Genomic DNA, 26,901 nt, shown 5'->3' with positions numbered 1-26,901 from the left:
ACCCTTCTTCTCATTGAAGAACTAGAACGGCACTCGGTAGAGAGCATACCCTCCGCCAGACTGAACAGTTTACAGTTTGTATCCCATTAATAGGTTGGATCTGGATCCAGACCTGAACCAAAAGCCAATCAACTTGTTCTTGTCACTTACCCACCCAACTCATCCACCAAGTTTTGTCAAGTCATCCACAACTTTTAGAAATATCATGCTACATATCGTTTTTGGTTCTATCACTCAATGGCGAAGAACCACTTTTAAAAATTGTCCTCGTCACATGCCCAACCTTTCCCCCAAATCCGTCCATAACTTTTTGAGATATCCTGTTCACAAACAAACAGACAAACAAACAGACAAACAAACAAGAAGGCGTCAGGCAGTAGCCTGACAGGTATGACAAAAATCGAGAGAACCTTGGCCCGGTTGCATAAAACTACCTTAACCTCAAGGAAAGATGTCCCTTAAAGAACGTTGTAGTTCCTTAGCTTATAGTCTGGGATCCGAGGCCTGGAAATGTGTAAAAAAGTGATTTTGAAGTGACACCCCTGCTATAAAATGTTTGACCCCTAGATCATGTCTGTGGGGGTGTTAGCCACCAGAAAAGTGACTTTAGCAAGGGAGTTTGGATTGCGCGAATTCTGTAAGGACGTTTTTTAACTTGGGGCGTCAACTGTAAAAAAGCAAGAAATTTAGGGGTAGGGGAAATTCAATTGCCCATATATCCCATAATACAGGGGTGAGTGCAACAAATTACCACTCATTCTTTTTGTTATAAAGTTGGCTTTTATATGAAACATGATTCAACGTGATTGGACCATCCATGAGGTCAGCAGAGGTCAAAAGGTCACAGAAAGTGGGTTAAGCTGAAAATTTAGCTCCGTTATCAAATAATTCACATATGTATGTCACAATATGTTCTTTGCATCCCTCTACTGTTTCTGACCTATATTGATCGTAATCGTGATGGTTTACTGCGGTGGTTGATGCTTTTCATCTTTTGTGTGGTGCTAGGGATTATTATGCTACATTTGTTTCAGCAACTTGCTTCACTCTTGCTGATCTTTATGATTACCATCGATCTTCAGCCTTAAACTTCCATTCAGAGACACAAGATGGTGGTAGTTTTGATGCTACAACAAATATAATTTATCAGTACACATTTGAGGGAGGAGGTAGTGGGGGCAGTGCCCCTTAAGAAAACCAGGAAACTGACTATCAGTGAACCAGACAAATTCGTTCCAGTAAGTAGTAAACTGACACTGAAGGACAGAAGACAGGCTAGGTCATTACGTGATATTGAACTTCCTCATGATGACAAGGGGGAAGCCTGCTTTCTAGCTGACAAGAACATCGTTTGGTTCCTACTGAGGATGTGTCCAACACAGTTGATGACGGGTGAAAACGACAAGGACACTGGTAGCCTGACATGGAGCAGCTTCTTTGAATACAGTTCTGGGCAACATACAGAGAAAACAACGATTGGTTATGGACCATTGCTTCCACAAAACCCAACCAACGCAGATGTAGTCCAGACCTCATTGGACTACTTTGTCTCCTTGAGTCTTAAGATGGGTCAGGCTAAGACGGAGGTGACTTGTGACCAGGCGATATATCACATAGTAAAGGGGTTGTTTAGGAAGGAATCGGAAAAGTACAAAGATGTTATTGTTCGACTTGGAGGATTCCATATTGCCCAGAACTTCTTGGGATCTATTGGATTTTTCATAATGGAGAGTGGCATAGAGGACATTCTGGTTTCTAGTGATATCTGTGGTCGAGGTAGAGCCAATAAAGTCATGGCAGGAAAAGATTATTATAAGATGGTCCGTTATCATTCATGGTTGAGTGAGGCATTGTTCATGCTGAAGTGGGAGGCATTTGAGAAATGGCTGTTGTTCGAGAAGAATGAGGAGACACTTTCTTTGCTTTCGTCTCTGCTTGAAAGTCTTAGAAATGCCTTTGACAGGAAAGAGAAGGACGAATTTGCTGCACTCATGAAGGAAGTCATGAAATGCCTAGAGTCACTGGAGTTGCTCTGGGGAGATTTTGAGAAGGGATTAGGAGTGACAGCCCATCTTTGGAGCATGTACATAGACATGGTGCTTATCCTAAGGCGTTACATCCATGCTGAGAGAGCTGGGCTGTGGCAACAGCACTTACAAGAGGTACAGAATATGCTACCCTATACCATTGCTTCCGGCCATAGTAAGTACATGTCCTGCCTTCCGATCTATCTCAGTGAGATGCAAAAGCTTCCAGAAACAGCACCAGAAGTGCACGAGGAGTTTGCAGCTGGCAAATTCACAGTTCACCAGACTGCAGGAGACTTTAATGGTGTGTGGACAGACCTTGCCCTTGAACAGACCTACAATAGGGAAGGCAAAACAAGCCTCTTTAAGGGTATAACACAGTCTGAATCAGCACGAGAAAAGTACATCAAGGCTTTACCGTTCATGACCTCTGTCTCTGAAAGTGTAAAACAGATGGCACACATGGCCTCGCCGCAATCTGACCACCACGAGAAGCTGAGGAAAGACGACATGGAAGCCGTGTTGCAGATCAAACGGACCGTGGAAGAGAAGATGCAAAACCCATTCGATCCTTCACTTGCGACAGATAAACTAATGAACATATCCACAGGTCAGATTCTTGCAGCAACTACCCTGGTAAATGCCAAACGTCTAGGCTTGGAGGCAATGGATGCTGCCACGACGACGAATGCAGACAAGATTGTCCAACCGAAGATAGAAACATTCGCCACGCATCTGAAGAAAAGTAAGAAAAAGATGGACACTGTGAAAGAAGTCATCAGAGAGGAGAGTGCAGTGACAAGGGCACTTTGTTTCGCACAGGACCTGAGTGATGAGGCACGGACTGAGGCATTTAGTTACGAATGGCTTGAGTACCCTCCCTCGTTGTTTGAGCCAGAGAAGAATGGATTTTCCATGCGGAAAGGTTGCAAATCCAACTATCTATCCACTCTACAGGCAGAGGTTGCCGAGTCATGGGAACCGTTAAAAGAGTTGCCTCCTTCTGTATCTGATGCAGTTTATGTAGTCGATGCAATGGCATTCATCCAGCGGTTCAACACACTTGGTTTGAGTACATTTGACCAACTTCAGGAAAGGTACAGGAACAAACTCTTGAACATGAAACCCAGACATTGCACTGAAGTGCATTTCGTGGGCGATCAATATGATTTTGGGTTAAAGAGTCTAAAAGGGGATGAACGCCAGAGACGGGAGTCAAATACCAACTTGCCAGAGTTTGTTCCAGTGGACATCATGAAAATCCCTGATTGGAACACATTCCTGTCAAACCCTTGTAACAAGACCAATCTGCTGTCGTATCTTGCTTCACGTTGGTCCCAGGAGTCATCCTGGCCTGATGGCTTCTGCCTGGTCCTTGGTGTCAACGCCCAGGCAACTCGTGTGACGCAGACGGAACATACCAATGTTGATGAGCTGTACTGCCCTAACCACGAGGAGGCGGACACCAGAATCTTTGCTCACATTGCTAGCTGTGACAACAGCGTAGTTGTCATTCAGGCTACAGATACAGATATCATCGTCTTGTCAATGTATCATTTCCCTCGGTTGACAAACGTTGTTGAGTTATGGGTGGAAAAGGATGATCTGTTCCTCCCCATCCATGACTTGGTGAATGAGTTGGCCAAAGCAGTTGGAAAGGACGTATTGGCACTCACAGACACACTGCTCATCTCCTACATTCTGTCAGGTTGTGATTCGGTGAGCTATCCTTTCAAACGGGGTAAGAAGAGAGCAGTGAAAGTCGCACTCCAGCATGTTCACAAACAGCCAGCGTTGTCCAATTTCATCCGACATGAATCCGGACCTTCTGCACATGATCAGGTGATAACTGAAGCACGAAGCTTCTTTTGTGATCTCTACGGCAAGCCAGGGTATTCATCCCTGGATAAGTTCCGCGCCCACTTGTTTGCATCTAGCAAACTAGATCTGCGCTCCCTTCCTCCAACAGAAGATGCTTTTCACTTCCACGTTCTCAGGAGCCTTTGTCAGATCAGCTTATACAAGCAAGCTTCACTCAGCAATCCAGTGCTTCTTCCACCTGAAGAGTATGGCAGGAGTGTGGATGGTGACAGGTTAATTCCTGTCATGAAGAGCAAGCCATCAAAGCCTTCTGCTGCGAAGTTGAAGTACTGCAAATGTAAGCAGAAACCGAACTGCCTGAGGAATTGCCCTTGTGCGAAAGCTGGAGTACCATGCATCATTGCATGTGCCTACAATGGCGACAGAGAAAAATGTGGACGGCTTCTGACTGATGATGGTGATGATGATGAGTAAATAGAGGTAATGACACTTTTCCAGACAGTATGTGGTATGACTTGTCGTTTTAAAATATGTTGAAGAGTACCGTGCAAATAGATAGTGTGAATGCCCGATTTTGGTGATTTTTTTTAAGTTATGCAAATCTAAAGTGACATACATGCCAGTAAGTTAAGTTCAGTCGGGGCATTTCTTTCCCAAAAACATCAGAGGGGTACAAACAACATATTTTGGGTGTAAAAGTTTGGCTATATTGAGCTTGAAGTCGGAAAAATGTGATTTTATTTACTGAAGGAGCTAAACTTTTAGCTTAACCCACTTTCCGTGACCTTTTGACCTCTGCTGACCTCATGGATGGTCCAATCACGTTGAATCATGTTTCATATAAAAGCCAACTTTATAACAAAAAGAATGAGTGGTAATTTGTTGCACTCACCCCTGTATTATTAGTGGGGCGGCTTAGCCCAAATATTCAAAAGAATTGTGCATTTTGTGATACAAGCACCAAATTTGGCACAAATGTACATTAATATGTTGCGAACATTTTCAGATATTGGGCCACTTGAAATTCTCTCTTTATGTCCGCCATATTGGATTTCAAAATGGCCGCCACTTGAAATCTACATTTGCTATTATCTCTGGACGTAATGCAGCTATTGACTTGATTCTGGTATCTAAATGTATGTTTTTGGGGGCAAGGAATCCAATTGTACCAATTTCAACTTAATATTATCTATCACAGTCTGTTATATAATTTTATTTGGAAATTATCTAGGCAAATATTGGATTCAACACAATACTTTGAAAAGAATGTCTTAGTTCTGTAAATATAAATAAAATAAAAAACTATACTAAATCACTAGTAACAACTCAGACAAGCTCATATATACTGGCAGTCTAAAATATAAATTCATATCCCATTAGGAAACAAAGTGACCCATTCATTTGTGTTTTTCATATGCATATTTTATGTAACATTACATTCATATTGTCAATAAATACCAAACATGCATAATCCCCTTTTCCTAGACCCTTTAAGCCATCTTTTGTGTTTCTAGAGTACAGAAATTTCTTGTATAGGCTTCCATCTGTCTTGTTTCCTTAACAATGCACTGTAGCATGTCTTTAACAATGTTTACAAACATGACTCCACTACATGTCTTTAATCACAGCCCTGACCCAAATAAAAGAGTAGAGAGGCTGCATGTGTGTTGACCCACATCAACTGTGTTCTTTGTGTGTGGCTGTGTTTAAATCACCTTGTGACTCCACATAAATGAGTTAATTACATACAATCTGGGCTCAGCTAGATAACATTGTGTGGTCAGCAATGAAGACGAGAGTCTGAATTACATGTATGCAAAAGACCTTGTGAACCAGTGAAGCAAATACACGGGTAAGCATGAATTAAATCTAGGGCATGATATAATTTCCATGATGTTTACCTCTACACTCAATGGTGGAAGGAGGTAATGTTTTGATCCCAGCTTGTCTGTATGTCTGTTTGTCTGTTAGTCCACAAAATTCCAGACAAAGCTTGTAGTAGTGGTAGTTGTAGTGGTAGTGGTGATAACAGAAATTGTTATATAGAACTGAACTTATATTATTATTATATGCAGAAAATAACTTCATTTCTATATGCCCTGCAGTGGACAGGTTAATTGGTTTATGCACTGAAGGGGTCACCCTGGTGTGCACTGCTGTGTTCTGCCTCACTGAGTTGTTCAGGTATGATGTACTCAGCACAAGCTTACCTGATACACATGTGTGCTGGCTAAAACCACTTGTCTGGTGGGCACGACAGAGGCAGGTTGTCTAATAGCCAACCTGGTCTTACTTTTTTGGGGTTTATCTGAAATTCTTACTATAAGGCTTTAAATTAGAAATGTTTTATATAAAGTAGTATTTTGAGTGAAGTGTGTATTCCACACTGACAGTTTTGACATGTTCTGAATTTAACACGAAGGCTGTAATTAACAGAACGGGGTATGTCTGGAAAATGTACTGTCCAACCTAATAAGAGTTTAGACTGATTTATATTTAAATCTTGGCTGTGTAAATATTGTAAGAATTTATGAATTCAAATGTTTTGTAAATATTCAATAAATTTGGGAATATTTTTTAACTAAAGAATCTCATGTGATTTTATTTCTCTTCTTGCCTCCGGTACGGGTGAAAATTTAATTCCGGCATAATCTCACAAAACTAATTCCCTAAGTGTGCCAAGCTAAATGCTGTACGATATAGAGGAATTATCCTCCTCTCCATTAGTATGGCGGAGGAAACCCCTCTATTATATATATAACAAAATGTTAACATTATATCATTGTATCGTTGCAGATTCAGAAGACAGTTCCACCATGTCCAAGAGCTTCAGACTAGCTGATGTTGAGCGAACTTCACCATCAACATCACAGCACCTCACCACAACTGACTGGAAGTTATGCCTTATATGTCAAGAGGACAAGACGGAGACACTGACCAAACCTGACCAATCAAAGAGAAAAGACATTGGGAGTGGGTACAGTTCACTCGCAGAGAACTTGGTCAAATTCAGTGAACTTGGAGAGCTTCCAGGATCATTTCACCTGGAAAGACTCGATGATGGTCATGGCATTGAAGCTGCGATGGTTGCACACAGTGTAAAATATCATCAGACATGCAGGCTCCAGTACAACAACACCAAACTGAAGAGAGCACAAAAGAGAGCACTCAAGAAAGAATGTGAGAGCGATGAGGAACAAGCTGCATGCAAACGCACCAGGTTACATTCACGCTCATCGAGTACAGAGAAGAAGGTCCCAGAAAATTGTTTCTTCTGTGAACAACCTGCTGGGGCTGACAGTCTTCGGAAAGCTGCAACATTCCAAATGGACAAACGGGTGCGTGCCTGTGCAACCCTTCTTGGTGATACAGAACTGCTGAACAAGAGTGATCTCCTCACATGCTTGGAAGAAGTCTCCGACGCAAAGACAGAGACTCCTGTCACGACCTGTATTGTGCTTGATGGAGCAGCCATCGTCCAGATGCTGAAGCCGGCTGCATCAAAGACCTTTGAAGAGTATGCACAACAGATCTTCATCCCATATATGTCCACGAAGCTGCAAACAGTGTCACGCCTGGATCTGGTCTGGGATACTTACCTTGCTGATTCACTGAAAGGTAGTACACGTGCAAAGCGGGGACAAGGTGTGCGGAGACGTGTGGTGGCTGCCGCAGCCATACCAGGAAACTGGCAGAACTTCCTACGAGTGGACAGCAACAAGACCGAGCTGTTCAGGTTCCTCTCAGCAGCTCTCATGGAATGGTTTGACCAGGAGGACAAGCAACTCGTCATTACTGATGGAGAGGCAGTGCTCAGCAAGCCACTACTGCCAGATCTGACCTCACTCGCCCCATGTAACCATGAAGAGGCTGACAGTCGGATGTTGCTGCATGCATCTCACGCAGTCCAGCATGGACACCATGCAATACTCATCCGGACTGTAGACACCGATGTTGTGGTGCTGGCAGTGTCCCTGGCACAGGAGTTGCAACCAGAAGACAAACTGTGGCTGGCATTCGGAACAGGCCAGAGTTTCCGATACCTAGCAGCACACGAAATAGCAGCTGGATTGGGACGAGAGAAGGCTCGTGCACTGCCAATGTTCCACGCTCTAACTGGATGCGACACTGTGTCTAGTTTTCATAGACATGGCAAGAACACTGCGTGGGCAGTCTGGACGGTACTGCCAGAACTCACTGAGGCGCTGCTGCTGCTGTCCTCTGCACCTCGTGACATACCAGACGATGCAATGCGCATCATCGAGAGGTTCGTGATCCTGTTGTATGATCGAACCAGCAAATGCACAGACATTGACAAGGCCAGGATGAAACTCTTCCCAAGGAAGAACAATGTGCAGCTCATCCCTCCAACGAAGGCAGCTCTGGAGGAACATGTCAAGAGGGCAGTGTATCAAGGTGGACATGTGTGGGGTCAGATACTGCTGCCAGCACCAGAGCTCCCTCCACCAACCAACTGGGGTTGGTCAAGGACTGGAGAAGGACAGTACACACCTTACTGGACCAGGCTAACTGAGGCAGCTCACAGCTGCATTGAGCTGGTTTCTTGCAAGTGCAAGAAAGGGTGTGTGAGGCGCTGCAAGTGCAAAAAGGCTGCCCTTCAGTGCACAGCCCTCTGTGTGTGTGAAGGGGACTGCACATGACGATGAGTCAACAACATACATGTACTTGTGGCAATGCTGAACTTGTTAACATGACACTGTTTATGTACACGTATCTTCAGTACCGGTATATACCTAGCCTCAGATACCAGTACACCTAGCCTCAAATACTAGACCATGTAGCATGTCAGTATTATACCTGAGACATTTACAGAACTAAGACATTCTTTTCAAAGTATTGTGTTGAATCCAATATTTGCCTAGATAATTTCCAAATAAAATTATATAACAGACTGTGATAGATAATATTAAGTTGAAATTGGTACCATTGGATTCCTTGCCCCCAAAAACATACATTTAGATACCAGAATCAAGTCAATAGCTGCATTACGTCCAGAGATAATAGCAAATGTAGATTTCAAGTGGCGGCCATTTTGAAATCCAATATGGCGGACATAAAGAGAGAATTTCAAGTGGCCCAATATCTGAAAATGTTCGCAACATATTAATGTACATTTGTGCCAAATTTGGTGCTTGTATCACAAAATGCACAACAGGTTTGCTATGCTGCTACACTATATGGGATATATGGTCAATTGAATTTCCCCTACCCCTAAATTTCTTGCTTTTTTACAGTTGACGCCCCAAGTTAAAAAATGTCCCTACAGAATTCACGCAATCCAAACTCCCTTGCTAAAGTCACTTTTCTGGTGGCTAACACCCCCACAGACATGATCTAGGGGTCAAACATTTTATAGCAGGGGTGTCACTTCAAAATCAAATTTTGAGGTCTCGGATCCCAGACTATTAGGATTTCCTTAAGTGCTGTTGTATAAACAACCCTTAAAGATAAGGATTTCCTCAAAAGTTAAGGACATCCTTAGGAGCAATTGCTTTGCCAGGCAACCAATCAGATTATAGATAGGAAGAGATGCCCGAAAACAAGAACGCGTAATGAGCATGTAATTTTAAATGACACTTGTTATATGGTGCATGGGGAACACGTGCTTGTGGATGAAGGAGGAACAAAATTATTTTTGGATAAAATTCATTCCATTCTCATTCACCATTTGATTACTTCTGCCACCGAAGCTGGGTGGAGGTTATAGCCCTGTTGCATAAAGCATCCTCAAGGAAGAATTTGAGGATTTCCTTAACTTTTCCCTAAAGAACACCCTTAAGTTGAGGATGGTTGCATGTACGAATAATCCTTACGTTTTTCCTGAAATCCTTCCTCAACGTAATAAGGGAGCATCCCTCTTTCCCTCCACCTCCCCCCCTCCCACCCCCCATCCTCAAACACGAACCTTTGAGTTTCCAAATGGCGCTCTTCATGGAAATTGGTCATGGAGAAGTCGATTACTGCAGTGTGACATTAGACGATACAACAATACAACAACAACGATACAACAACATGGAGATACAACAATGCTTCTGCTGTCTCAACAATGGATGGAGGTCCTCAATGCCAAACAGGAAATCAGAGCTGTCTCCCTTGACATATCAAGGGCCTTTGATATGGTCTGGCACCCAGCTCTGCTCACCAAACTCTCCTCCTATGGTATCCATGGAAATCTCCATGCATGGCTTGCGGACTTCCTCTCTGGTCGTAGTCAACGTGTTGCCCTGAATGGATTTCTCTCATCTCCCCTTCCTGTTCAGGCTGGAGTTCCCCAAGGAAGTGTGCTGGGCCCTGTGCTTTTTCTGGTCTTTATCAATGATCTCTCTGACTCTCTGGAAAATCCTCTCTATCTCTTTGCTGATGACTCCACTCTCTGCCGCTCCATTCCTCTTCCCTCAGATCGGCAGTCTGCAGCCTCCTCACTCTCTGAAGACCTGGACAAAATCACAGACTGGTCAAACAAGTGGAACATGTCTTTCAATCCTGACAAATCTCACTCTCTTACTATGTCTCTCCGAAAAGATCGACTGGACAACCCTCCCATCTACTTTCTCAACAATCCTCTCCAAGAAGTTCTGTCACTCAAGCTTTTGGGTCTCACTATCTGCCATGATCTTTCTTGGGAAAACCACATTTCCAAGCTGGCCTCCAAAGCCAGTCGCCGACTGGGCATCCTCCATCGTGCGAAGTCCTTCCTCGGCACACCTGAGCTCCTCACCACATACAAGGCTTTTATCCGCAGCTCAATGGAATACTGTTCTCCCCTATGGACTGGTGCTCCTGCCTCACACCTGGCTCGGCTTCACGCTGTTGAATCCAAAGCTTTCAAAATCATTGGAATCTCCCGCGATGAAGCTATCTCTGAGGGCCTTTCACTCACTCACCGCAGGCAGGTAGGTGGCCTTTCTGTCTTCTACCGACTCCTCTCCGGCCTTGCTCCCCCAGCTCTCTCTGTGCTCTGTCCCCCAAATATTCCTACAGGTCGCACAAGATCTGCCAGCAACCCTCTGATGGTTAAACTGCCGAAATCTCGGCTCTCTGCTCACCTTCACTCTTTCATTCCTCTTTTCTCCCGCCTGTGGAACAAACTCCCACACTCCCTTCAATCCCTCTCCTCCCTCCAGGTCTTTAAAACAGCTGTTCACCACCATCTCTTATCTTCCCCCATCCATAACCTTGATCTTTTCTGCCCCCACTAATTCACCCCAGATCCACCTTGTTTGAAATTCCAACTTCTTTCCTGGAAATCCTGGCAGTGTCCATATGTTTATACCTCTCCCACCCCCCCCCCCCCTTCACATGCCTCCCCCCCTTCACATGCCTCCCCCCCTTCACATGCCTCCCCCCCAAAGCCCTCTCCCTCCCACAGATCTCTCGATGTCTCCATGTCTCTCGGTCCCTGCTCTCAAATGTTGTGTTTGTGTCCTTCCCCCTCTCTCCCCATCTTGTCTACCGCTCCTGATGTTATTTGTTTTATGTGTCTGTTTGTCTTTCTGTGTGATTAATGTTCGCTCTTTCACGAGCCTCGATCTTGCATACAAAAAAAAAAAAAAAAAAAAAAAAAAAATACTTCCACAATTGAGTTATGATTGTACATTGTGAAAAACTCTGAGCAGCGGCTCAGTGACCGATAGTATTTTCACTCCTTTATATACCAATAATATATTGCATGCAGTTTTGTACTTGTATTTCACTTTCAGATTTTAACACTTTCACCATTCTAGCAAAGTTTCCAAACACTTACTTCACACGAACACATTTACCATAAAATGCACAATGAGAACTGAATCGAATGAATTTTACACAAGAATAATCTTATTCCTCATTCTTCCGCAAGAACGTGTTCCCCATGCAGCAATACAACAAGCGTAATTTAAAATCATGTGTTCCCCATGCAACATACAACAAGCGTCATTTAAAATCACGTGTTCCTCATGCAACATATAACAAGCGTCATTTAAAATCACGTGTTCCCCATGCAACATGTAACAAGCATCATTTAAAATCACGTGTTCCCCATGCAACATATATATCAAGCATGTATGTATCAATATAACAAGCATTATTTAAAATCACGTGTTCCCCATGCAACATATATCAAAAGCGTGTATGCATCAATATAACAAGCATTATTTAAAATCACGTGTTCCCCATGCAACATATATCAAGCGTGTATGTATCAATATAACAAGCATTATTTAAAATCAAGTGTTCCCCATACAACATATATCAAGCGTGTATGTATCAATATAACGAGCATTATTTAAAATAAAGTGTTCCCCATGCAACATATATCAAGCGTGTATGTATCAATATAACAAGCATTATTTAAAATAAAGTGTTCCCCATGCAACATATATCAAGCGTGTATGTATCAATATAACAAGCATTATTTAAAATCACGTGTTCCCCATGAAACATATATCAAGCGTGCATGTATCAATATAACAAGCATTATTTAAAATCAAGTGTTCCCCATGCAACATATATCAAGCATGTATGTATCAATATGAATGATCGTTTTAAGGCCATTTTCCCCGCCAGAGCAGGGGTTGGCCTTGCGGGCCCCATGACAATCATGGTTCCCTGTTTTGAGGCAATGTTTTTATGGCCGGATGCCCTTCCTGACGCAAAGTATGTATCAATATAACAAGCATTATTTAAAATCACGTGTTCCCCATGCAACATATATCAAGCGTGTATGTATCAATATAAACCAACCAAAAACCACCTTCAGAGGCCATTTTCCCCCGCAAAGCGGGGGTTGGCCTTTTTCAGGAACCGTGGTTGTTGTTGTTTTTTGGTCCCCTTTTTGAAGCAATGTTTTACGGCCGGATGCCCTTCCTGACGCCAACCCTTTTTGCCGCCTTTAACGACAAACAGGGAATTACCAGTGAACTGGTACTCAATTAGCCGACCTCGGAAGGATGACAGGCTGAGTCAACCCCCGTGGCGTTAATTCAGCGATCGACCGGGATTCGAACCCAGGATCCTAGGATCCTTAGCCGGCACCCTAGCCGCTAGCCCAACACCAGGGTTATATGTATCAATATAACAAGCATTATTTAAAATCAAGTGTTCCCAAATCCCCATGCAACATATATCAAGCATGTATGCATCAATATAACGAGCATTATTTAAAATAAAGTGTTCCCCATGCAACATATATCAAGCGTGTATGTATCAATATAACAAGCATTATTTAAAATAAAGTGTTCCCCATGCAACATATATCAAGCATGTATGTATCAATATAACAAGCATTATTTAAAATCAAGTGTTCCCCATACAACATATATCAAGCGTGTATGTATCAATATAACAAGCATTATTTAAAATCAAGTGTTCCCCATACAACATATATCAAGCGTGTATGTATCAATATAACGAGCATTATTTAAAATAAAGTGTTCCCCATGCAACATATATCAAGCGTGTATGTATCAATATAACAAGCATTATTTAAAATAAAGTGTTCCCCATGCAACATATATCAAGCGTGTATGTATCAATATAACAAGCATTATTTAAAATCACGTGTTCCCCATGAAACATATATCAAGCGTGCATGTATCAATATAACAAGCATTATTTAAAATCAAGTGTTCCCCATGCAACATATATCAAGCATGTATGTATCAATATGAATGATCGTTTTAAGGCCATTTTCCCCGCCAGAGCAGGGGTTGGCCTTGCGGGCCCCATGACAATCATGGTTCCCTGTTTTGAGGCAATGTTTTTATGGCCGGATGCCCTTCCTGACGCAAAGTATGGATCAATATAACAAGCATTATTTAAAATCAAGTGTTCCCCATACAACATATATCAAGCGTGTATGTATCAATATAACAAGCATTATTTAAAATAAAGTGTTCCCCATGCAACATATATCAAGCGTGTATGTATCAATATAACAAGCATTATTTAAAATCACATGTTCCCCATGCAACATATATCAAGCGTGTATGTATCAATATAACAAGCATTATTTAAAATCACGTGTTCCCCATGCAACATATATCAAGCGTGTATGTATCAATATAAACCAACCAAAAACCACCTTCAGAGGCCATTTTCCCCCGCAAGGCGGGGGTTGGCCTTTTTCGGGAACCGTGGTCGTTGTTGTTCTTTGGTCCCCTTTTTGAAGCAATGTTTTACGGCCGGATGCCCTTCCTGACGCCAACCCTTTTTGCCGCCTTTAACGACAAACAGGGAATTACCAGTGAGCTGGTACTCAATTAGCCGACCTCAGAAGGATGACAGGCTGAGTCAACCCCCCTGGCGTTAATTCAGCGATCGACCAGGATTCGAACCCAGGATCCTAGGATCCTAAGCCGGCACCCTAGCCGCTAGCCCAACACCTTCAGAGGCCATTTTTCCCCGCAAAGCGGGGGTTGGCCTTATTCGGGGACCGTGGTTGTTGTTGTTTTTCGGTCCCCTTTTTGAAGCAATGTTTTACGGCCGGATGCCCTTCCTGACGCCAACCCTTTTTGCCGCCTTTAACGACAAGCAGGGAATTACCAGTGTACTGGTACTCAATTTGCCGACCTCGGAAGGATGACAGGCTGAGTCAACCCCCCTGGCGTTAATTCAGCGATCGACCGGGATTCGAACCCAGGATCCTAGGATCCTAAGCCGGCACCCTAACCGCTAGCCCAACACCAGGGTAACATTGTATCCCCGTGCAATGCAATGTGCATGCAATGTGCAATGTGCAATGTGCAATGTGCAATGTGCAATGTGCAACAATGCAACATGCAATGTATCAATATAACAAGCATTATTTAAAATAAAGTGTTCCCCATGCAACATATATCAAGCGTGTATGTATCAATATAACAAGCATTATTTAAAATCACGTGTTCCCCATGCAACATATATCAAGCGTGTATGTATCAATATAACAATCATTATTTAAAATGAAGTGTTCCCCATGCAACATATATCAAGCGTGTATGTATCAATATAACAAGCATTATTTAAAATCACGTGTTTCCCATGCAGCATATATCAAGCGTGTATGTATCAATATAACAAGCATTATTTAAAATCACTTGTTCATTACGATGTGTTCTTGCTTTTGGACGGGGCGTCCTATCTCTAATCTGATCGTTTGTCTGGCACAGCAACAGCTGCCAAGGATTTATTTAACCTTATGGAAATCCTTAGCTGAGAATTTCCTCAGGGATGTTTATGCAACAGCACTTCAGGAAAATCTTTCCCTAACCCATAAATTATGTCGCATCAACCCAAAGAACAAATTATGACCTTTATTACAATGTATAATACTTGGGTGACTTATGAAAGCATTCTTCTAGTTGATGAAGAAAAGCTGATCACAGGAGGGGTAGAGGGAGGGGGTCCGTCCCTCTTAACTTAAAGGAAGGATATTCATGTGTGTAACCATCCTTAAATTAAGAAGGTCCTTAAGGGAAAAGATAAGGAAATCCTCAAAATTTTCCTTAAGGATGCTTTATTGATACAAGCAGGCCCTTGACCTTTGAACATAGTCATTTTGACAATATCTTTCCCACCAGCAGCTCCAAAACCATTTCTATCAATAAAAAAAATTAAGCATCAGATTTAATTATTTTCACTCTTGCATTTTATCGGTCGGTTTATCGGTTTATTTTCACTTCACAACGATCGGATTATCAAATCTGCTCGGAATTTGTAGGTCATGTTTTTCAACTCATTTGTGTGAAGTTTGTCGTCACATAGCACAAACACTTGGTCGTATCCGTTTTATACAAATGACATCACTGTCACCTTGACCTTTGACCTATACCTATATAGTCAAATAACTTGGACTGCCTCACTTTTTTCCTTCGGAATCCAAATGTTTCTGACCAATACTATAATGTTGAACGATAAATCTAATATTTAAAAAGATGAAGAAATGAGTTGAGTCAACTTACATATTGTTCGAAAAAAGTGCACAACTCATAAAACTTAGGTTTAGTGGAGAAGTGGGGAATGGGGATGGGTATGGGGACGGGGACTCAAAATATACTCACAAAACATTAAGTAACAACCTTTAAACTGTGATGTAAACTATGGCTTTACGGTTCAGAAATTTCTTAGTCGCCCAACTTGGATGGAAATCATTAGCTTTTGAGGAAAGAAACCCAATCAGGAAATTGGACATGCAACAAATTCACCGACGTAAAAGCCTCCCACAGTACCTGTGTGAATGTATGCACATGGCACACATCAATACCCTTCAATAAATTGGCCACCCATGTAGTCCAAGTCAGTTTAGGTATCGCCAAGCGTCATTTAACACCAAATTAATTAGCCCACTGGATAGTTCGGGGGATGGGAAAGGAAGCTGGAGTCAGACTACCATTGCTTCCCCAACCTTGCTTCCCCAACCTTGCTTCCCCAACCTTGCTTCCCCAACCTTGCTTCCCCAACCTTGCTTCCCCAACCTTGCTTCCCCAACCTTGCTTCCCCAACCTTGCTTCCCCAACCTTGCTTCCCCAACCTTGCTTCCCTAACCTTGCTTCCCTAACCTTGCTTCCCTAACCTTGCTTCCCTAACCTTGCTTCCCTAACCTTGCTTCCATAACTTTGCTTCCCCAACCTTGCTTCCCCAACCTTGCTTCCCCACCCTTGCTTCCCCACCCTTGCTTCCCCACCCTTGCTTCCCTAACCTTGCTTCCCTAACCTTGCTTCCCTAACCTTGCTTCCCCAACCTTGCTTCCCCAACCTTGCTTCCCCAACCTTGCTTCCCTAACCTTGCTTCCCGAACCTTGCTTCCCTACCCTTTTTCCCAGTACAATGTTGAAGAAAGTACCATTTCTATGTATTGTCAAGGTACCAATAGACTGAACAGCACACGGTGAAAACTCATCAGGTAAACCAAAGGTTGCATCTTTCAAGAGGTCTGTTACCTTGTCACCGTTGAAAGAAGGAACTGTTTTTCAAAAGCACAATCTCACCAGAATAACCCACAAGGAACAATCAGCCATTTAATTTGGACCCAGACGGTTCAGAAAAGGCTTCCTGTTAGTTGCATAAGATTCAGAAGACCACTCCTCTGCATCCATCGACACGGTACCATTGACAGCTGTGCTTGCAACAGGTGATACATTACAAGCGGATTGCAAAATGGCAGCACAATCTCATCACAAATGCTTATATATTCTGGCTCGACTTCAATGAAAGATATGCTAAAATCTGAAGAGGATGTAGGAAGTGATTTGCTAATTGTGCCACCAGGCATCATGATGGGTTCGGTGGAGGCGGCCTGATAGTATGGGCTGGCATTCAAGTTGGCCAAGTAACTAATGTCGTCATTGTAACATCCACCACCGATGGTGGACAGAAGTTGTATTTCCACTGCTGTCTGTTTGTCTGTCTGTAAGCAGGATATCTCAAAACATTGTCGACGATTTCGGTCTAAATTTGGTGGACATGTTGGGTGTGTGACAAGGATGAATCGATTCGATTTTGGTGAAGACCAGATTGATTCGATAAGCCAATTCGATTTTGTTCAGGTCCAGATCCAGATCCGGCCTATCAGTGGGATAAAAATTAATAAAAACAGTTCAGTCTGGCGGAGATACGCGCTCGACGGAGTGCCGGTCTGGTTTGGATTGATGTTACGACTTATGAGTATCAGATACAGGGATGAGATCAATACACCTGTTGTCTTTCCTCTAGCCGAACAACAAGATCCCCAAACAGTCTTCATGTTTATTTAACAATACCCACCCATACCATACATGTCGTCAACACTGCGCTTCGGGGCCACATCAATCGCATGGAATGGCCTGCACGATCTCAAGACCTAAATCAAATTGAACGTGCTTGGGCCATCCTAGGGAGACATGGTTGCACTTTGCAGGTCTGCCCACAGTGGGCGAGGTCAAAAATAATGGTGCACATTTCCACAGATTTTCTGATTTGGTTAAAAATGAGACATGGCCAAGCTTATATTAGGGTCAATTGTGATCACAAGTCAAAAAGCCAATGTTTCCTCCTCAACCAGGATATTAATACATTCCAAAATACAACATTAAAAAAAAATACAAGCCTCAAAACCTTTGTTACAAAATTTTTGGACGAGACGTCTGCAGATACACATGTTTAGATGTCTCGGTTGATGTCTAAAGATATTGTATCTGCAATTCATGGATAGTGCAAAATCTCAAGAAGTGGAAAAGGCAATATATGTAATGCAACGTATAAAAGAGTGTATGTTTTATTACAATTCTTCAATAAATTAACAGGCCAGCATAACAGCTTGGTTGCTCTGCAGTGTTGTGTTTGCTTCCTGATGAGGTCATCAAGACGAATAATGCCATTCTGATATAACCAGCAGGGGTGATGCTGTGTAGACCACAAATGTCCAATCAGACAAAACTATTCCAGTTGTTCTCCAAACAATTATCAGAAAATAACCTTTACAAGATGAGGCCTTTGGGCTAAATACAGCATGCAAATCTTTATTAGTAGATACAATGGGATATGGAAGTCAAGCATAATTGAAAGTCGAGGTGCTGCTGAAATTGCCTGGGTGCTCCTGCACAGTTGGCCTCAGTAGAGAGTGTAAGTTGCTAATAAAGCTTCAGTTTGGGTGAGCGTAGATTTAAACGAATCCACCAACACTGTATATTGAATGCACGCCTAAAATCAATGCGTACAAGCTTGCCACAACTGGCTGCGTGATTTCAATAAGAGAGAGCACGTCCAGATCATCGCTGTCCCAGAAACTACCTTGTTTAACAATGAAACAGAAAAACGAATGTACTTATGACGTCATAATGGAGGCACATATGACATCATCATTAACATGTTATTCCCCACGGAGAGTTCTTTACAATGAGCCATGTCTCAAGTTTTCATATGCAGCGCTTTCGGAGATATAGAGGTGCAAAGCTTTTCGGGTTTTTCAAGATTGCACCGGTACCACGTGACCTATGATGTCAAAATTATCATTAAATTATTCTGCAGGAGGAGGCGCACCTGTGGTGAAAATTTTCTGTCAATCTGACCAACGCTTGCAGAATGAATGAATGAATGAATGATCGTTTTGAGGCCATTTTTCCCCGCTAAAGCAAGGGTTAGCCTTGTGGGCCCCATGACCTCATGGTTCCCCTTTTGAGGCAATTTTTATGGCCTGATGCCCTTCCTGACGCCAACCCTTAGTCACCTCTTAGGATGAGCAGGGATACGGTGTATCTATTCTAAATCGGGGTACACACCGGGATCATTCATCCCAGCAAGCTGGTACTCAATTTGCCGACCTCGGAAGGATGACAGGTTGAGTCAACCCCCCTGGTGTTAATTCAGCGATCAACCGAGATTCGAACTCAGGATCCTAGGATCCCAAGCCGGCACCCTAACCGATAAGCCAACACCAGGACTATTGGAATGCTTGCAGAGAAAATCATATTTATTCTGTGCAGACAAACAAAGACTCAAATGTAATACCCTCTCCTTTGGCGATGGTAATAAGGTGGTGTAAAGGGTGCTGCATTAATGGTGGTAAACTTCCAAAAAAAAGTTTATACGACCTTGAAAATCTTTATTTTGTTTCAATTGAATTGTATACTTGAACACTGTAGAACACAGATCGCCTTCTTGGCACTTTCAAAACCCTTCGGTTTAGCAGGACTTGGACAAAATATTACAGTATTTTACATTATCTCGACCAATCAAATTTGCTGCTCGCAGACTCCACCATGTCCTTTTTTCTCTCAAGACTGCGTGGGGTAAGGTGTTTGATGAACTCTTCAATTTAATCTTTGACAATTAAAGTCCTTTTTATGCCATATTATTCTAGTATAATTCTTGCCATATTATTCTAGTATAATTCTTGCCATATTATTCTAGTATAATTCTTGCCATATTATTCTAGTATAATTCTTGCCATATTATTCTAGTATAATTCTTGCCATATTATTCTAGTATAATTCTTGCCATATTATTCTAGTATAATTCTTGCCATATTATTCTAGTATAATTCTTGCCATATTATTCTAGTATAATTCTTGCCATATTATTCTAGTATAATTCTTGCCATATTATTCTAGTATAATTCTTGCCATATTATTCTTGTATAATTCTTGCCGTATTATTCTTGTCCAATTGGATACATTCTTATGCTTTAGCTTGATTTGCAAATCAAAATGTTCAGGATAGTTTTGTTTTTATGAAACGACTCATTGAAGTGCTGAACGAAAGGAAGGAAGGTCGAAAGACCAACAGCAAGGCAGAAAGGAAAGAGCGCAATGATGCACCACGGTATGGGAAGGAGAGCATGGGAGGAGAGTGGCAGACAGGAAACGGGGACAAGGGGCCTGGGGGTGTACAGTGCGAATGTGTCCAATATCTTCTAAAGTCCTTGCAAATCAGGCAAAAGTACACTGACACTTTGTCCTGCATGCGATGTCCACAAGCTCCTCCATGAGCCTTAAATCACTGTAAAAGAGAAATATGAAAAACAACTCCACTGATTTATATGATACCAAATGGTCTGGAAAGATGCAGAATTCATCAAAAACAAAGCAAACCTGATAAAGGGCATTGAATGTTATTTTTCTCATACAAGTATCAAATATCATGGAAGAGCAGAACTGAAGGGGACAATGGATCAACAGACAGAGTGGCTCAAAGGGAACCCAATGGAACAACAACAGGTCGAGGTGCACCACACCACAAGGAGAGGATCTGCAGGAAAAGAATGGGAACGGGATCTCAGGCAGTGCAGTGAACCTCAATGGTGGACGTAGGGGACACCGTGAGGGGGTAGTGGGCAGCATAATTATAATCCTGTAGGGAAGAGCTCAAGACAATGTACACAAAAGGAGGATAACAAGGAAATAATTTCTGACAGAACGAGTGTGACCTAGAGGAGCAGAGCTTTGGCAGAGAGGAGGGAACTTTCTTGAATGCACATAATTTCTAAATTAATATCCTTAACAAACGCAACAACCAGAATGGCAACATCTATTGGGGACCCTGCTTTGCGGAATGCAAGTTGGGGGCCAAATCTTCCCCATTTTTCCCTACTGCCTGGATTTGTCAGGGCACTGTGGTCACGGTCAGAGTGCCAATCGGTCCCCACAGCCTAGCCCTTTCCCTCTTGCCCCTCTCTCTCTCTCTCTCTCTTACTCTGTCGTGGCCCTGATTTTGTGAAGGCAGGGGTACACCATTCTGGATGTGAGAGATCTCTGGGACACTCCTGGGAGATCGATGGGCTGTCTGGGCCACGGACTTGTGCGAGAGAACTGTCCAGGGCTATACAACAACAACAACAACGACAACATGAATGGCACTAGGTAGAGCGCATACCTCCACCAGGCCGAACAGTTTACGTTTTTTATCCCACCGATAGGCTGGATCTGGATCCAAACCTTCACCAAAATCTAATCGGCTTGCTCTTGTCACCTAACCAACTTATCCACGAAGTTTCGTCCGAATTCATCCATAACTGCTTGAGATATCGTTTTTGGCCCTATCTCTCATGGTGAAGAAATAATTAAAATTATAGGATCTGGATCCAGATCTTCACCGTAATCTAATCATTCCGTCTTGATCACACCAAACCGGTCCGCCAATTTTTTTTTCCAAATCCGTTCACAACTTTTTGAGATATCCTGCTCACAGACAAAGAGACAGGGGTAAAAACATAACATCCGTCCACCTTCAGTAACGGAAGTAATTAAAAGGCTCAATCGGAAGTCCAACATTTAAACATCATGTCACACCTGTCAAGCAATTATTACTTCTGGAATAAAATCCAGGAGGATAAAAGTTTAGTTTACATTTAAAATGAAACCAATTAAAGCCTTACAAGGCACTTATATAAATTTCTTACCTGGGCCATTCCCAACCCAACTACAAATTGTCAAACCAGTGCTTTGCAGGCAGGAGGTTGCATCAAAAATCGTGCTGTAATTTAGGTGCACTTTAAGCTGAGTGTCCTGTCTGCATGCATAAGCTGTTGGACATTAATGATCCAATGGCGTATATAATGAAGAATAGGCGAGCCATCAACGGCACCCCAAACAAACAACAATATTCCTCCGCAAATCACCTTCAGATGAAAGTGAGGCCTGAACAGCTCACTTGTGAAGCACTTGGGTCAGAAGTCATTCACAGCCAAACCCACCAGAAGATGAGATTATTTGTGGCCATAAAATAAGTAGTACACGTCAGGAGACGACGATGGTTCACGAGTGAGCCATGTGAGTGTGAGTGAGTGTCATGTATTCAATGACAAAGGACGGACTATAACCGAAACAGACCCAGACAGGCCAAGCCCGGAAATGTCAAAACAAAGGTTACCGACCTTGAAATGAGATAGAAAATAATGTATAATCAGTTATGAGGTTAGTTAGCTACAAAATACCGAAAATTCGGTTCGATTCCGACAACTTTGAAACTTTGACCTTTGTGACCTTCAAAGGTCAAAGATTGTGAAATTTGTTGGAAAACTTGTATTTCATGAAGCATGTGATAATATTAGATCATGTATGACATTTCACCCTATCAGGAAGCGAACAATGTAATAAAACCATCAAAAATCGACTTTTCTAAATTTTGTGACCTTGTGATCTTGACCTTGGGGCGAAAATGAAAAATCGAGCTCCGTGGGGCTACACACATGACATTGGCCTAACCAAATATCGAAACCCCTGTCAGATTCCACCAACTCCCTCGGAGAAGATGTAGCTTAAACTCGATTACCCCCTAAAAAGACATCTTTTTCGGGCGTGGCTCCGCCCACAATGGGCGCAATACGCCCACTCTCGGCAGGACACAACTAGATCATGATATCAACCTCCCACCGAAATTTCATCAAGATCGGATGATATCATCGGGTAGTTATGCTGTGGACAGACAGACAGACACACACCCATGACGAATATAGTGGTCACTCTGTTTGATAACTCATGAACCAATATTTGGAGGCCTCATATAATCACCTCTACAGTATAAACCAGAAAAGGTACGAACAAGACAGGCAGAGCAACTACATGGCAGCTGGAATAAAATGTCATGTCCAAGAGGTTAAAAACCCATTGGAGACAGCTGCATCGTTTTCAGGGAAAGAACAGGCATTGTCTCTCTGGGAAAGGTGCCAGCCAATGGATCACAACACCTGTCCAATGTGAAGACCACCACCCACCCCTAGAGACCAGCTGTCACAGATGTGATTTTGTTAGTCATGCACAGCTAACAGAATCACCAAAAAGTGACATTTCAACAATACACACTGCATGGCATGTGGAGTACTACCGGATAACAAAAAAAAGGCTTTGGGTGGTGTCTAGGCCATACATACATAGGATAAAGAATAGGCATATTCGAGTTGTGAAGCCAGCCAAATAAGGGCCAATCTATCGATTACGTACGTAAATATGACGGAATTTCTATCTCCCAACACCTCCCCTAACCCTGTATCAGTATCAAAATAAAGATCAATTACTCCACTGTAGTCCCAAGAAGGAAGCCGGACATCAACAATACATACGCAAACACGCATACTTACACATATAATTTATTATGTACTCGTAGAAGCTATTATATTTGAAGTTGTAACCTTAACTTATAAGCATTTCACTGATTTTCCATTTGACCGATACCCTTAACCTGTTCAAACATTATCTCACAAAAGGACACAAAAGTATTAAATAAAATAAAATTAACAGCATCCTTAAACTTGTGCTCATCAAAACAATGAAAACTTGAGGATATATTTTTCGAAAAGAATGCTCTATCAAACCTGACACATAAAAACTTCTAAAAAGAGCTAAAAACCTTGTCACTTACTTTGAAGAGTGAATCCCTTACTAGTGCTAAATCCAAATTTGTATATAAAGTCGAAAAATCAAAAATCCTCAACTGACTTGATATCGAGGCATCTAATCCGAAGAACTCCAAAATCGAATTAATACTCCAAAAAGTGTTAACACCAGAATTCTTCTCAATTGCTGAACAATACTTCCTGAACTGTTCCCCAACAACTTGTAAACCTGAGTTAACGATAACCGATAACTGTTTGTTGGTACATTGCCGAGCACCAGCTTTAAACCTATACTTGTATGGGTTCTTATGAAGTTTGGGGATCCAGAAAAGCCGAGGAATACAAACATTTACCTCTTTACATTTAATACTGAAATTATTAACTAAAACTTCATGTTCAGAGATAATATCCCGGAGCGACTAATGACAAGGAACATGTGATATTTCCTATACTAGTGAAAGTAACCGGATAAATGCCTAACTCTCGTGATAAAACCTCTACATAAAACTTTTAACAAACTTTTAACAAACCCCTCCCACCTCCCCAGCCCTCCCGCTTCCACAGATCTACCGACATCCCTGTTCTCTACTGTTGTGCTTGTGTGCTTCCCTCTCTCTTGTCTCCCGCTCCCTTCATTGCATGTTTTATGTGTGTGAATGTTTTCATGTTAAATTCGTTAGCTCTTACACGAGCCTTGATTCTGTATACAAAAATAAATAAATAAATACATAAATAAATAAATAAATAATAAATAAATAAATAAATAAATAAATAACTAACTACAACATTATTAGCAGCCTTATCCGCTGGAGCTGTGACGTACCTATCATAAGAACTTGTAATAAATAGATCATTATATGTTATGATGTAATTGACTAATAATTCCAACTGTGTACAAAGTACTTCGCGTATTCCTCCAAAAGTAACGGACAAACAGAGGAGAAAGGCGGAATCCTAAGAACCACAAGTCCAGGGCGTGGAAACGTCATGGATTTAAAGGCCGTGTTGGGAGAGATTCCATCTTGTACGTAAAGGAAATCCCAATGCAGAAAACGTAAGACGTAAAAGGGTAACCCGAGAGTTGGAAAGCAAGAAGGAGATTCCGGAGCGAGAGCAGCGCTTGGGCTCCAACGCAAACTTCACCTGCTTTGTGAGCGCCTGAACTTGCGGAGCAGCGAACCGGAGACGTAGGCCACGCCGAGTCCAGTGCACAAAGCACCAGCCAAGTACCACGAAGACACGAACCGTACGTCCATGGCAGAACCTTCTTGGCTTTTCGCACGTCACTGTTCCCTCCACTCCTCGCTAAAGAATGCAAAGAATGAGATTTGCTCCGGTCGTAGCGAGTCTACGTGCACATGGCGGGAGATGGGGATTCCGCATGACGTCACTGGTCGTCACGCGAGAGGCGGGTCTATAAATGTACGTGTTACGCTGTTGGCGAATACTTATCACGTGATTGATAGCGTCATTCTCTCTACTCTTTTTTTTTTTTTCTTCATCCTGAACTAACGTAACACGGAATCCCACGAAGAACGGCCATCCAATCCACCCTGATTGTGCCGCATACACCAAATGTGTGACAATGACGAGATGCGCCCAATAAAGTGAATAAAAGTAAGGCATTCACGAACATGAGCCGAATACAGTTTGTGAATCATTCATTTAACTATTCAATTGAAGCTTTAAACCATTACTCTTTAATTCCAGTTCTTCCACGAGACTTGACTCTATATACCAAAAAAAAAATATGTGAAAATATTTTTAACTGCTTTGTCATCGGAAATAGTAATCCGACGTGTTATTTTTTGGTTCAAATAACGAGGCGGTAAACACCTCACCCCTCAGCTAACACCTCGACAGTATTAGGGTGAATCGTTCACATTGCGATACAAGCATGAAATTTGGCGTTTATGCTCTTATATAGGTATTATTTAATTACAGTCGATTAGCCATTTTTTTAATGGCCGTCAAATTTGCTAAAATGTGCCACAAACTTTTTTATATTGAAAATAAAGATGTACGAGTATCAATACAAAATCACAGAACTACATATTAATTATAAGAAGTCCTTAAATTTTTCAATTTACCTAATTAATACTAATTATGATAAATTGGTGATCACTGGTTTGCTGAAAAACTGAAGTCACCGCCGCCATCTTGGTAGGCTACTCGCCACAACGTGAAAAAGCTCCATTGAAAACGCCTCAGTTTCTTTTTAAGCCTGCTCTTGGTACTCACCATAACATGAAAAAGGCCTATTTTAAAAAAACAGTTTCTTTTAAAACCTGCTAATCTGTGATTTTTTTCCCATGTTGTTTACTATGGAACTTTCAGTCGGTAGGGAGTCGCAATATGGCGGCCACGTGGCCTCATCAGCAAAAGCACTCTCATCAGCGGGTAGTTCCTCCATATTAACGGGCTCAGTGACTGAGACAGACAGACAGACATCTCTCTTATAGTATAAACAAAAAAGAGCAATCAGAGATTGCAGACCCTCACCAGGTCATGTTTTTAGTGTTTTTTAAGGCTTTTGTGTTAAAACAAATATGGCGGCCGAACCAAGTGACCGATGACGTCATTATTATTCTTATTATTTTTCTCCACCAATTTATCCCTAGATTACGCTCAAGGAATTTCATCTTGATCGGATGAAGTGTTGTGCTTGTCGAACAATGACATCATCAACATTATGTTATTCCCCATGGAGAGTTCTTCACAATGAGCCATGTCTCAATTTTTTCTATGCAGCACTTTCGGAGATATAGAGGTGCAGTTTTTCGGTTTTCCCAAGATGGCGCCCGCACCACGTGACATATGACGTCATAATCATCAATAACAAAAATTCACAGGTGGAGGTGCATCTATGGTGAGAATTTCCTGTCAATTGGACCGACGGTTGCAGAGAAAATCATATTTATTCTGTGCGGACAAACAGACTCAAATGCAATAAACTCTCCTCTGGCGAAATTTCGGGTCGACCAGCCAGCAGCCCCCAGCGCACCCCAACCCAAACGTCTCACACACGCACTCACCCCCACCAATCGCATGCATCTCCACGGCATCTGATATTGATTCCACTTGGAAATGAATGCTTCCACAAAAGCCTACTTACTCTCAATCCTCTCATGTATAGGTTTATAGCATCATGTCTGTGATTATCCTATCCATCCTCTTGGCCATGGTACAGTGCACTGAATTCTGTGGCGAGAATATTGCATCTTCAACGATCTTCAATCTTCACGTGATTGTTGTCCCAAGCAGTCATGGA

General features: G+C 42.2%; 1 protein-coding gene across 1 annotated transcript in view; it reads right to left on the bottom strand.

The window, feature by feature from the left end:
• Nucleotides 1-25,037, bottom strand: part of TMEM201 (transmembrane protein 201) — a 244,291-nt gene extending 219,254 nt beyond the window's left edge. The window contains exon 1 of the mRNA XM_068112233.2: nucleotides 24,774-25,037. Coding sequence (XP_067968334.2) covers nucleotides 24,774-24,886 — 113 coding nt within the window. The 5' untranslated portion in view covers nucleotides 24,887-25,037. The remainder of the gene's footprint in view (nucleotides 1-24,773) is intronic.
• Between the last annotated feature and the right edge of the window lie 1,864 nt (nucleotides 25,038-26,901).

The sequence above is a fragment of the Myxine glutinosa genome, chromosome 4, assembly GCF_964187855.1.
Source record: "Myxine glutinosa chromosome 4, kmMyxGlut1.1, whole genome shotgun sequence".
Lineage (NCBI taxonomy): Eukaryota > Metazoa > Chordata > Myxini > Myxiniformes > Myxinidae > Myxine > Myxine glutinosa.
Note: the sequence above shows the minus strand (reverse complement) of the source record. Positions and strands in the feature narration are given on the sequence as shown.